Source organism: Cydia splendana, chromosome 3 (assembly GCF_910591565.1).
Source record: "Cydia splendana chromosome 3, ilCydSple1.2, whole genome shotgun sequence".
NCBI classification, from domain to species: Eukaryota; Metazoa; Arthropoda; class Insecta; order Lepidoptera; family Tortricidae; genus Cydia; species Cydia splendana.
The window spans coordinates 12,468,436-12,482,959 of NC_085962.1; the positions used below are offsets into that span (position 1 = coordinate 12,468,436).

General features: G+C 38.9%; 2 protein-coding genes across 3 annotated transcripts in view; one reads left to right on the top strand and one right to left on the bottom strand.

The window, feature by feature from the left end:
- Positions 1–14,524, bottom strand: part of LOC134806872 (uncharacterized) — a 72,371-nt gene that overhangs the window by 20,052 nt on the left and 37,795 nt on the right. For both annotated transcript variants that reach the window (XM_063780286.1, XM_063780284.1), the window contains exon 2: positions 12,454–12,816. In XM_063780286.1, the coding sequence (XP_063636356.1) occupies positions 12,454–12,816 (363 nt within the window). The remainder of the gene's footprint in view (positions 1–12,453; positions 12,817–14,524) is intronic.
- LOC134806670 (uncharacterized) lies at positions 488–2,094 on the top strand. The gene is made up of 2 exons (XM_063779998.1): positions 488–1,934; positions 2,014–2,094. The coding sequence occupies exon 1, from the start codon at positions 488–490 to the stop codon at positions 1,490–1,492; it is 1,005 nt and encodes a 334-aa protein (XP_063636068.1). The 3' UTR covers positions 1,493–1,934; positions 2,014–2,094.

A 14,524-nucleotide genomic window follows, 5' to 3' on the forward strand; every position in this document is an offset into this window, starting at 1 on the left:
AACTTACCCCGGACCACTAGTAGCGAAGTATGAGGGCCCCGCCTGGTGTGGGCCACGCCAAATGTTGTGGCATTCCAACCCGCCAGGTGTTCCTTTCCTTACCCTAGAATTCCATCTTTCAATCCCATGATCCAAAATGTCACTTCCTTTCTTTATTCCCGTCTCAACTTTCCTTCTTCTAGGGTTTGCAGTCCGGAGCCTGAATGTGCGGAATAACCCTTCCGCACATTTGGGACCCGGAATGCAAACCCTAGACTTCCCTTTCACTCCACAACTCCTACTCCACTCCAAGAGGAGACAACCTCTTTAAAAAACCCCAATCTAAGGTGGACCAATCGTGCCGAGAGATGCGTGGCTGAGGGGGAGCTCAGTCGCTAACGATGATTCTCGATACCGGGCAACCTCGAGGTGTATTTTGCCTTGTTCCAGCAAGCGGGGCTCTGCTGGCAACTGACCACATTTTTCCCTAGCTTCTCGTGAGATTTGTATGGAAGAAGCTAATAAAAAAACTGAAGGTACCCTGGAAGACCTATGCCAGGAACTAATGCCCCTGATGGTAGGTGCGGAAGATTCTGCCCAAACATCGGAGCAAGCCATGGAGGGAGTGGAGAGCGCCGACACGGTTGAAAGGAGCGATACTCATTGCCCAAGCAACCCAACGGAGGCTCCCAACCCTGACATGCGCAAGTCCGTCAAGAAATTGACGGGCTCTGTGAAGGGCCGCTACAAAGCTCTTAGAGGACTAGGAGTGGCGCACGAGGAAGCGCTACAACTGTCCGCAAAGAGCTTTGCGGAATTTAAAAAGATGGGGTACAAGTTCGGGTCCTCACACTCCAAACCCGAGCCGAAATCGGCCAAACGGCCGCGCTCGGAGGAGAAATCGCCACAGGGTAACGCTAGCAAGTTCCCAAAGGTGAGTGAGAGCCCTACAACCCAACCCCAACCTCCACAACCCTATAACGAGGTCCTTAGCCAAGTCCGGGTCGGAATCAAGGACTCCAAGCCGATGAATGTCGCGCAATTGGGGTCCCTATGCAATACCATCCTGCAAAAGATTGCGACCCTGGAAATGGACAAGGGACCAAAGTTTAAGGGTTACGCTTACAAGCCAGGCTGGTTACTCATTACATGCAGTGACCAAAGATCTAAAGCCTGGCTTGAGGAAATAACACCAACCCTAAAACCATGGCCGGAAGCCAACCTCGGGGTCATCCCTGAAAATGAGCTTCCTAAGCCTAATATAGGGATGGTGTTCATTCCTGAGATAGACGACTCCAAGGTCAAGCAGTCGCTATCTCTACTCTATGCGCAGAACCAGGGGCTGCACACAGAGTTATGGAAGATTCTCCACACCAAAGTCGAAAAGGGCGGGGTTATGGTAACCCTGTCTCTAGACGACGTGTCGGTGGAGAACCTTCAAAAAAAGGGCCTAAAGGCAAACCTAGGTTTCCGGGAGGTCCAGTTTCGGCTAAAGGGCCAACCTAAGACCTAACAGCCAGAAACGCAACCCACCCAAAACCCTACACCGCAGCCTGCAATCCCTGTCCCACCCACCACCCTAACCCAAACACCCGCCCCAAAGGTGCCTTCCGGCCCAAAGCGGGCGGCTCCTTCCACCTCCAATCCTACTCCAGGATCCTCGGGGATGCAGCGGTTTCTCGCCAACAGGGGAGGCCACAGGGGAAAAAACCGTCCAAGGGGTAGAGGGAACGGAGGAGGCCACCAAGGGCACAACAGTGCCCACCGCCGTGGTAAATAACGACGCAACCAGGGGTAGGGGGGTGATGTTCCTACAGGCCAATCTACACCACGCCATAGCGGCCACTGCGGTCGTAGAGAAACTCTTCGGCGAAAATGGCCTGGACATCGCCCTCATACAAGAACCATGGATAAACAACAAATCCATGGTAACAGGACTCAACAGAGCAGGAAAGGTACTAATCGACGAAAAAGGTGATACACCGAGAGCCTGCATCGTATTTAACAAAAACATTAACTTCTTGCCTGTTGCAGAACTATGCAGTGAAGACACCGTAGCTGCCTATGTCAATCTCAAAGGGAGAGGAGCACTGAAGGTAATAGTTTGCTCCGCCTACCTGCCCGGAGAGAAGCAAGACCCCACAGAAGAACTGACTTTAGTGCTAGAGTACGCTCAGGCACAAAAGGCGGAACTTATTGTGGGGTGTGATGCCAACGCCCACCACACCATCTGGGGGAGCACTGGAATCAACAAAAGGGGTGAGTTACTATCCCAATTTATCTTTACCAATTGTCTGCACTTGTTGAATAAGGGCAACACGCCCACCTTCGTAACTAGAGCTAGGCAAGAAGTATTAGATATAACCTCTGCTACTGAAAAGGCGGCAAGCTGCCTAGTCGACTGGCGAGTCAGTAGCGAAAACTCAATGTCGGACCACAGACATATTTTGTTCAGTGTTAAAGACTCTCTAGCTAGGGAATCACTAATGCGTAGAAATCCAAAAGAAACGTCATGGGAAGCCTATAAGGCTGACCTCGAAAACCGTCTAAAGGATTTACCAAAATATGTTAAAACACCAGACTCTCTCAACCTAACAGTCGACTTATTATCCGAAGGCATACTTAAGGCCTACGAACAAAATTGTCCTTTGAAGGAGTCAAAAACTACTAACTCAACGACGTGGTGGAACAAAAGGCTAGAAAACCTCCGCAGGTCCACACGTCGCATATTCAATCACTCTACCACACCGAATGAGTGGGAAAGGTATGGTAGAGAGCTGACTGAATATAATAAACAAATCAGGAAGGCAAAAAGGAAGTCCTGGAGAAGGTTTTGTGAAGAGATTGCCCAAACTCACAAAGGAGCACGAATTCACAAAATACTCTCCAAGACACCAACCAACTACCTCGGTCTTCTTAAAAGACCAGATGGCACTTTTACGAACACAGAAGAGGAAACTCTAGACCTGCTCAGAGGCACCCACTTCCCCGGTTCGTACACAACCAGTAACACACAGTTATGCGCCCAAAGGAATAATCAAATCCACAGGGCACGCAATATAGACTGGAATTTGGCAACTAACATCTTTAGACCAAACAAAATTAAATGGGCTTTGGGAAAATTTAAACCATTTAAATCGGCGGGAGAAGACGGAGTGTTTCCAGCGCTTTTACAGCAAGGACAGGACCTCCTCCTCCCAGAATCTGGTCAGAATATTCCGACTATTCCGAGCAAGTTTTGCGTGGGGAATTATACCAGATCAATGGACTAGGGTCAAGGTACGATTTATACCAAAAGCAGGGAAAAAGGACTATTCACAGCCTAAATCCTTCAGACCCATTAGTCTAACATCGTTCTTACTCAAAACGATGGAAAGAATCATTGATCAGCACATTAGAGCGAAATACCTGGTGGAGAGACCACTAAGCGTAAACCAACATGCTTACCAAAAGGGAAAATCTACGGAGACTGCCCTACTCGACCTGGTTGACAAGGTGCAAAAAACCCTAGAGGAAAAGCAAACCGCTCTATGTGCGTTCCTTGATGTTGAAGGTGCTTTCGACAACACGCCCACAGAGACCATACTCAATGGTATGACATCAAAGGGAGTAGACGAAATCACCACCAAATGGGTACATAGCATGCTCTCGAACAGAGTAGCCACTTTGACCATGAATAATATAGAGCATGCATTTTATACCACTAGAGGGTGCCCACAAGGAGGCGTTCTATCCCCACTATTATGGACCCTAGCAGTGGACCAACTTCTTGCAATCATGTCAGGCCAAGACTTTGACACACAAGGATATGCCGACGACCTTGTAGTTATCGTCAAAGGCCCTTGCCTCAGCACCATATCCAACCTAATGCAAGGAGCTCTAAACACAATATTCAAATGGTGTAGAGAAAATGACTTGTCCATTAATCCGAGCAAGACTGTAATAGTACCATTCACAAGGAAACGGAAGCTCGATAAACTAATAAAACCAAGACTTAATGGACAAATAATACCGTTCTCGGAAGAGGTCAAGTATCTAGGGGTCACTTTTGACCAAAAGTTAACTTGGAACCCTCACCTGAGAAACATTATGCAAAAAGCGAAAATGGCCATGTGATCATGCTGTCGAATGGCAGGAGCAAGATGGGGCTTAAGACCCAAAATTGCTATGTGGTTATACACAGCGGTAGTGAGGCCAATTGTCACCTACGCCTCCGCAGTCTGGTGTAACAAAACCAACCAAAAGACAGCAATAGACACTCTAAACAGCCTGCAACGCACGGCTTGTTTAACAGCAACAGGCGCCTTCTCCTCTACACCGGGAGCGGCCCTAGATGCACTGCTAGACATCATACCACTCCACCTGCAGGTGCAAACGGAGGCCAAGCAGTGCGTCTACAGAATATGCACGCTAAACAGGCCAAAATGGCGCTCTCAGGCATTAGCCAATCTAAAGGCCTGGGTCTTTGCAAATAGAACCCTTAGCATGCCCACTGATGACACGCACACCGAATGTCATCTCACCAAACTGTACACAGTAGAAATACCTCCTAGAGACAAATGGATCAACAACCAAATGTACGTCGAAGAGGGAAGCCACGTTTGGTATACAGATGGTTCCAAAAAAGGCAATGATGTAGGATGTGGGATCTATGGTGAGAGACCTAAGCTCAGAGCTAGCGTCAGCATGGGCACACAGGCCTCAATCTTCCAGGCAGAAGTCTTCGCCATCAACAAATGCGCGGAGCTCAACCTGGATAGAAACCTAAGACACCAGCATATCTACATCAACTCAGACAGCCAGGCTGCTCTGCTGGCACTAGAATCCCTTGAGTCAAACTCAAAACTAGTCCAGAACTGTAAAACAAACCTAAATGCACTGGCTAACTCCAACAAGGTCACACTTACTTGGGTACCAGGGCACTCCGACATTAACGGAAACGAAGAAGCGGACGAACTTGCTAGAAAGGGCGCAGACACACCCCTGGTCGGCCCAGAACCGTTCTGTGGAATCACAAAACGGGATGCATATTCTCTGCTCAGCAAGTTAGAAAAAACGAGAGCAACCGAGTGGTGGAAGTTCGTTAAAGGACAAGAACACTCGAAAGCTCTAATCAAAGGGTTCAACAGCAGAACTTCTAAGGAGCTTTTAGGACTCAAAAGGCACAAAACCTGCGCGGTGACCAGAATACTGACTGGACACTGTAAGTTGAATAAACATATGTTTCAAATTGGGAAGAAACAAGATGCGACATGCAGGTTCTGTCAGGAGTCAGAGGAGACTGCAATGCACATTCTCTGCTCTTGTGGACCACTAATGTCAAAAAGAAGTACCTACCTAGGGCGACACGTAGTGCAACCCTATGAGGTACAGAACATTACGGCCCAAAGAATCTGGAACTTTCTGGATGCAACGGGCATTAGTAATGAACTTTAAAGGGCCGTCACAATAGATCAATGCTGGTCGATGCGACACTCAAAGGCCCACAACACCACAATAATAATAATAAATAGGACCCAAGGATGGATTTAAGAAGTGGAGCCACCCAGATTTTTGATGCAGGTGGGGGGTGGGGGGGGTTTAAGCGTCGGCGACGTCTGATGTTAATAATTGTTTAAGTTTAGGTTCTATGTCAAGTTTAGTATCATTTTCAAGTAAATCAAAGATGTAGACATAGAATTCATCTAAATCGGTTCAGCCGTTATTGATTCCCCATACAATCTTACACCTTCCTTTTCACTTTTAAGAGATTTGTTTTGAATAAAAACTATCCTATGTAAGAACATAGGATAGTTTTTATTCGGGAACGGGAAGACCCCGGGACTCAAAATATCTGTATACCAAATTTTATCTAAATCGGTTCAGCGGTTATTGAATCCTCATACAAATTTCCACCTCCCTTTTCACACACTTAAAGGATGATTTTTGAGATTTAAAGTAGGCTATGTTATTCCCTGGAACGCAAACTATCTCTGTACCAAGTTTTAACTAAATTGGTTTAGCGGTTTAAGCGTGAAGAGGAATTTAAAAAAAAGTATTTTTTTCATATTTTATGTGTTTTTACTTCTGAATGGTGTCATTATGATATCAGAAATGAATTCGGCATCCCCGATTTATACAAAAACGATACCAAACTTGGCCTAGTAGCTTAAATGATATAGATATCAAGATCAACTTGAGAGCCCCCCCCCCCCCCCCTAAAAATTTACATCAAAAATCTCGGTGGCTCCACTTCTTAAATCCATCCTTGGGTCCTAAGGACCAATCCTGCCAAAGGAAATCTCTTGTTCACGCAACGCCGTATTTTAGACCCAGCACCATCCGCTAAAACTACCTACCTAAATAAAGAAAAAAAAAAACATTTTGTCGACCGGAACGGAGTTGGCATGAAACAAATCCGAAGCTTTTAAGAATGTTTATCTTTGGACGTGGAATTGTAGTAGAAATTCTTATAAGACATGCCATGGATGCAGGCTAGGGTGGAGCGAAATCCAAAATTCTTGAATATAGCAATGGAACCCCACAAAAAGGATGTCTAATTTTTTTATTATTTAAGGAAAAAATAATAAAAAAAATCTTGGTATATACTTTTAGCCCTCTACTATTCGATTATATATAGCAATAATACATATATGTATATTTTTAATAAATTTAATTTATGTTTTTTTTTTAACAAGTTTTATTCATTAAATAACACCTTTTTGTTACCGATATACTCGATTCCTATACTTATTTTTGTTTATAACGTATATTTTTATGACACGGTAAAGCCACGTAAATAGGGGTTTTATGGAAAAGGCACTTTAACCCGGATATTGTGCACAAATTGGAGTTTACAACTTATAACAGAACCGTGAAAACTATTTTGAACCTGATAAGATAATAAATTATTTTTATTATCTTATCAGGTTCTAGTAAAAGTAAATATATGCCTAAAATACGTGTGCACATGACCAAAAAGGGCGTGAGCGACGCCGAAGGGCGAATTTTGACGCTTATTTAAACATATAATTGATATATGTAACCCTTTTTTGGCAATTAAATGATACTTTTCGTAATCAATAACATCTTTACTTTGACACAAGAATGTGTAAAAAAAATAACTCGTATATTTTTTGTACACTGTAGCATTTTCCTTGTTTTGCATGAAATTGCTGTTTAATATGAAATTTTGAAATTAAGTATATTATTTCATAAATATTGAAAAAGGCACAAAAATTTTGGTAATAACTTATTATACGCTTATTAAGTATTATATAATGTTAATAAAATGTACACATATTAGTGAAATAGTATATTTAACTAATTGATGAAAATTTACCTTTATTAATTTCTTTAGCAAGCAATAAAACATAAATTAACTAAATGAAGCTTGTATAGTTTTATGAGTAAGGGAGTAAATTGTTCAGAAGTATTTATCACGCAGGTAAGTATATGTGGTATTGCCTAAATATCAAATTGTCCTTACGAACATATTCAAATTAATACCAATTTTAAACCTGATTCGATAGAACTGTAGAGTGAATGAATCGATAACATGATAACGTATCAGCAGACATAGACGGGTAAGGTATAGGTACTAACATATATTAGGGTGGTTCAAAAAACAGTTTTTGATATTTTCCGACGGGGCACCCCCTTATTTTATTAAGGTGGTTGTCTTTCCATACAAAAAACAATTGCGTTATATTAAGTAATTACACACTAAAATTACTACATAAATATGTGCGCACCTGTCTATACTTTCAAATGTTTATTTGTGCTAAATTGATAGTAAAAAAAGTAAGGTTTTGAAGTAAAAAAAAAACATTTTTATTTCTATTTTTTATAATTTTGCAAAAGTAATTTTATTTTAATTTCACCTAAAAATCATAAAAAATAGTAATTAAAATGTTTTTTTACTTAATAATTTTTGAATCACAATAAAAATAAAATATATATATTTTTTGGATTTCATACAACTTTGAAAAATTTCAAAGTGTTTGAGCACCCCCTTGTATTGTAGTTGAATAAGATTAAAAAACTTGGCGTATTTTGTCAACATAATAAGTGTAACAAAATGAGCGGGTGCCGCTGCCACTTCTTCTAGCTAGAGATTGTTTTCCCATACAAACGTGAACCACCCTAACATACATATTATCTTAGTCACACTAATATTTCGTTTGTCACGCGTGGGTATTAGAGTTTTAGTTATTCGATCTGTTTCCGATATGACACTGATTTGTCAGTGTCAAAAGTGACATTTCTTCAACCAAAAACGTCACTTTGACACGGACAGATCAGTATCATACCTAAATAAATTGTAATACCTACGCCTGCAAGTACCTTTAATTTTATATTTAGGGAGAAAGGGTCATTGGGCTCCTAGTTCACCACTATGCATAGATATTGCAAATTCTCGTTCTTCATTTATATTCCATAGTACTTAGGTACAGCAACTTGGAACATCAGAAACCAAGATCATTGAACCCACCCCTACAGCTGTTGCTAACTTGAAGTATTTCAGAGGTACAACATTTTAATTCACTAATGGAAAATAAAATCCCCTTGCACTAATAAGGGTTAAAAATTACAGGTTACAATTAGAAATATGTATACCAATGCCAAATCGCGAAAAAAAAATGTCTGTTTCATACATTCCGGTTGATGTGATGCCGCTGATTTCCATGGGATAGCCAATTTGTTTTTTGCCAATTCAGCACTGGCCTCATAATAAAAGTTGTTCAGTATGACCTATAACGTCACTACGCAGAGTATGAACGGTGGTTAAAATTTCATCCTGTATATACAGGGTGACCTTAGCCATTGGACAAACCCTGAAATCCCACGTAGGGCTACTTCTCAGAAATGCTCTAACAGTAATATTTTTTTAATTAGAACGAAAGTAAAAAAAAAAAAATCAAACAAAAGTTATTTCCAATAATCGACAACAAAAAGAAACATACTGTATTAATCATTGGCAGTGCTTTTAACAATTTGTTTGAAAATGTGCGGCAATGATGACATTTGTCAAAAGTCAGAATCTTATTAATGTAATAAATAAAAAAGATAATCAAAACGGTCGAAGAAGGTTTCATACTATTTATTACCTCAGGAGCTACTAACACATACAGGTTGCTCCAAAGAAAAAAATCGTAATTTGTTAATTTCTTCGTAACTGCTACACCGATTGTTATGATACTTTGTATACTGGTTCTAAATACCCTAATGCATATGTACATTTCGGCTTTGTCCAATGGCTAGGGACACCCTGTATACCTGAACAGGAAACTAGTTAATTTTTTTATTACACCTAATCACTATCATTAAACAAAATCTCCCACTGAACTGTCTGTGTGTGTTTTTGTTATGTTTGCGCGATGAACTCAAAAACTCCTAAACCGATTTTCAGGTGGTTTCCTTCTATCAATACAGTGATTCTTAGGGAAGGTTGAGACACCATAAAACGTTTTCACAGTGTCATAGTAATTTTACTTTTATAATCAATGTAATGCCAGTAAATGTAAAAAGGTTTCACATTGGGCCAGGAATTAAGTTATTTGATAGTATTTAAGTACCTACGTTGTCTGTTATAAGGTATTAGCAGTGTTTTATAAATTATAAGCATTTATAACTCATACGACTTAGATCACAGTACTTATATTTGACATTTTGCGAACAAAGCTTTTTATGCAGACCAGAAGGCATCGGATAAAAAGAGATGTGGGCGGAAAACAGATGCCGACATAGGGTAGACCGGGGCCAATTCAACCACTTTTGAAATCAAAATTTAACGATACAAAGTTAAAATCATATAGGAGCCAAATACATTTTTAAATTGATGCTCCAGCATCTTTTATTAAGCTTTAAGTAAGTATTTTTTTCTAATTTAGTTTTTGTGTTACAATTGACCCCGACGGGCGACGGATATTTCAAACTCAATATTACCCTATATTGTCTTACTTGAAAACCATTAATTGACAATTGTTTTAAACAGACATGATAACTTACATAGCCATATACAAATATTGAAACTAGAATAGATTTGAATTAGAAGCCACTAATTAATTTTACTTTAACCGATGTTAAAGACTAGTGCTACATAGACGTTGCTAGTGATATTTACTTATCCGATCACCAAAAACATACAGGGTAAAATTGTTATTACTGACTATACTCTGAGGGGTGGATATGTATGTAATAACCAGTTAATAAAGCCTCTCAGATCGAGACATGTCAAGAGACACTCGTGGATACAAATTAATGCATATTATTTATTTTGTTGTTGTTATCAAAAAATGGAAAAGGGTTCAATTGACCTCGTCCTACCCAATATAAAACTGCTAAGCCCTACAAAAAACACAATAGTAGGGAGGAAGGAGATTGTATAAGAGGTATTTTGTTATATACTGGACTGGCCACTCTGAATTTCGCCTTGGGTGTTTGTAAAATGTTGTCGAATCATGTAACTTAAGGTGCAGTTGGTTCAGCCAGTAGAGATTTCGAAAAATCGTAGCACTTTTTTATATCACTACGGTTGCCAAAATTTTTATTAGCAATCTTGAGGCCTTTCTATTGTAACTTTATCAATTTGAAACCTGATTTATTGACCTTCGCTTCATAGAAAAAAACTTATTTTATCTAACAGAGTTATAAATGTTACAATATAACAGTCATAAAATAAAACTTTAATTGCTTATACACTTTATTGAATATCGGTTTAGGTACTCCTCTTCACAAAAATATTTTATTCATTTATGTTATGTAGGCGGCAGCCAGTATAGAAAAATATTACCACTTAATAGTGTCAGTCTTTCGTAACATTAATAATAACATTTTATTCAGTCTACATATATGTATGTATAACAAAAATGTGTTTAGTTTACTTTGTGTTAAACTGATATCAAAATTCTGAGGATTATTTAGGACTGGTTTCTTGGGTTATTATGACGGTTGCCAAACGATCATTCTACGAACAGTAAATCGGAGTGCCTATCAATTGATCCATCTACTTGCAAACGAGTACTCTGCATAATGTAATTCTGCCAAATGATACTATGTCAAAGGACCAGTCTGCGAATCGTTGCAGCTCCGAAGCTGAAAATCGGCGTAATTTTACTCGGAGAATCAATAAGTCACGGTTAATTGTGCTCAGGTTATTTTCGGAGTTTATCCATCCTAATGAGAAAAAGTTTAGCTAAGCGGTAATATTAAGATTGACTGCCTAATTAGTACAATATTCCAAATTCTATAAAAAAACTTTTAATGTGCCTCTTGTATTAATTATCGTTCTAAATTTATTTATACACACACATATCTCGAGAGGCTGGCGTCCATAGGTTACGGAGACTGTTTACCATCAGGCGTGCCGTTTGTTTGCCACAAACGTAGTATAAAATATGTATACCTAACCTCTATAAAAGTTCTCCCACTCCATTCTGGGGTCCCTTTGTTTCCCATAAAGTTTTAAGTCATAATGTATTGTTTGTCATATTATCGTTAGTCATAAAACTGAAACCGTTAATTTTTCAGGATTTTCGTAAGGTTACTCTATAGATAGGATAGGTTAGGTTAGGTTTATTTTATGGCAACCCTGAAAAGTTGCGCGTTTCTGAGAAAAACCAATTATGACTAACGAAAATTCGGACAAACAATACATTATGACATTTATGACTTAAAACTATTTGGGAAACAATAGAGACCCCTCCATTATACTTTGAATTCTAATTTTGACAAACCAAAATTGTATTTGTCTTGGCAAGTATTGTTGTATGAGCGACCAGAGGTATAAAGCATAGTACCTAATTAAATACAGTTTTGAGTTGAGTTTTTAATAATGCGCGTTAAATAAGACTTAATCAATTGCCCTCTAAGAAAAAAAAATCAAATCATGTGCACATCACTGTTTATTGTTTCTAAATTTTATTGAAATTTAGATCGTCTTAGATTAATGTAAGTCCCGGTTAAAAAAACCTCAATATTTATAGTAATTTCTATGTTATATTTGTGAAAGTGGGGTAATATTCTGATAGAAAGTTTTCGAACGTTCCCTAGCTTTCAAGGCGAGTGATAAAATATTTTGCACATAAGTTGGCGAATGTGTAAGACCGTACTTTGGTCGAATGCTCGAGGTCGGTTCGGAACGAGTTATCGTTATTTTCGACCTAACCTTATTTGAAGAGCGGGGACCCAATTTTACAAGAAACACATTTGTAAAATATGTACAAGTTAAAAATATTGTTTGTACCAGTTCTAAATCCTTTTTTCAGGGTTCCGTATTTATAAATGCTTGTAGGTAAATATATTATCTCCGTAGTGGTTTTGTATGGTTGATCTGGGGTCCGAGATAAGTTTTGTTACGTATAAAGATTCACGCAGTTTTTTTTTACTTTAATAATATGCAGATCTTTTGTCTTTTCTAGTTATTAACCAAACAACTTCGATTTTACCTTAGTCATTCACGGAAAATAAGCAGCAAATGAGAAAATTACTTACCGAAAACAATCATCTGCTTTGTCCTCTGATCTTCCGTCATAAAGGTGGACACCACACACGTGTAGTCTCCAGAAATGTCCGTATTCGGTTTCACTATCCTTAGTGCTCGGTGCATCTTCAGCGGATCATTCGAGACCTTATATGTCAAGTCTACTCTACTCCTTAAAATACCCAAATCTTGCGGTTTCTGTGACGGTATCCACTGGTACACTGGTCGCGTTTTATTCCTAAAGAACCACTTCACCACTAGTCCCGACGTATCGTTCCCATATGTGTAATCACAATCTAGTATAACTGCGTCCTGAACGCCATATTGGATTATTTCTGGCACCACAACTTTCACTATTTTTATTGCATGTAAATCTGTAACAAAGAAAAAAAAATTGTAATTTATTTTACGCAAATTAGACCACAGACAGGCTCACATATCTCAGCCAAATAAAAGATAGAGTTTCTGTCGTGTCGCAAGAGGGAGTTAACAGGCTGGCCCAGCAAAGAGAAGAGTGCTGAAGAGCGATTACTCCACCGACAAGAGCATAGCTCTTAAATATTGATGATGATTAAAATTATAATTACAAAGCTAGTCTGGAGGTCTGTTCAGATAGTAATATTCTTGTTATCAAACGGTAATGGATATGATCTGTCAGCTGTCAACAATGACATTTTTTCAACGTGATAGATCATATCCATAACAAAACCGTTACAGCCAAGGCTTGAGAAATTTTCTGAATAATATGTCCTTGCTGCTTTGTCATAAATCCTTATTATTTTCATTATAATACAAAGCGTTAGGCATTCCTTTCATTTTCGTTTTCTTAATATAAAGGGGAAATGTTAAATTGATGGATAGAATTCTTTCTGTGGAGCATTGAGGCAGACTGACATACCCCCTGACTGACATGGACGGAGGCAGCGTTACATTAACTTTAATATATCACATACCTACCTATGTAAATGTATGTAAAACATCAATAAATTGCAAAAGAATGCCAATTCAATGCGAACCTGCGAAAATAACCAGTAAAGCTACATTGAATAATAACGATCTCCCTTATTACATTTTTACAAATATTTGAAAAAACGAATCCATTAATCGCAATACCTACTTTAGAAAATACACATGAAGTACCGAGTAACGTATAGCTACGTTACTCGGCACCGTTCAGTAGTACTATGACTCACTAATGAACACGAATACTTGAACTGCTCGAATTAGACAATGTTAAAACATTATTACAACTTTATATCAAGAAACACTTTTCATTTTGTACGTATTCATTAGGTTATTTCGTAATCTGTAAGCCATTAATATTAATCTTAATTTCAAGTTAATGCTGTTGAAAGCTTATTTGAATTCATCATCGGTGTTAGAAGGGCAGTCACGATTTAAAAAAGTCTGCAGGTTTTTGGAGGGGACCTTTTTGTATATTTCCAATTTATTAAATCATGGTAGACTCACAAAATGAATAAATTTTAAAATATTAAAGCTACATAAACTTTTTTTATGGAAAATGACCCGCGCACAACGCACACATCTCAACATTTTCTTTACAAAGCGCATTTTTATACAAAGAATGCGTGTTACGTATTATTTGGATTTCAAATTGTCACAGTCTTAATTAATTAAAACTTAACACTTGTTTAGGAATGAGTGAATTAATGGATATCGCTTAAATGAGGAAATAACAGCTGGTAATATCAAAGAAACCGTATAAATTATACTATACGAATGGCAACTGCGGCGCAACATCGCCGCCAATTAACCGTATTGCTGCCGTAAATGTTGATGCCCGGATTTTTGACATTAGCGGCAGCAATGTCGCGACGCGTTAATGCATCAGTAATGCTGGGGTAGTTTGTATCCAAACGGTACTTCTACTGCTATAACGTCATAGACATAGTATTTATATACAAGAACATATTACTTGATGCGCCACCGAGCGGCCGGGGTAAGAAAAAGAATATTCATATGAAATTTATACTACACAATTTATCCGGTTTGCATGACCGATGTCTTTCTTATAGAAGTAAGCCTGTGCCTAATATAATCCAACCATGAAAAAAAAACATA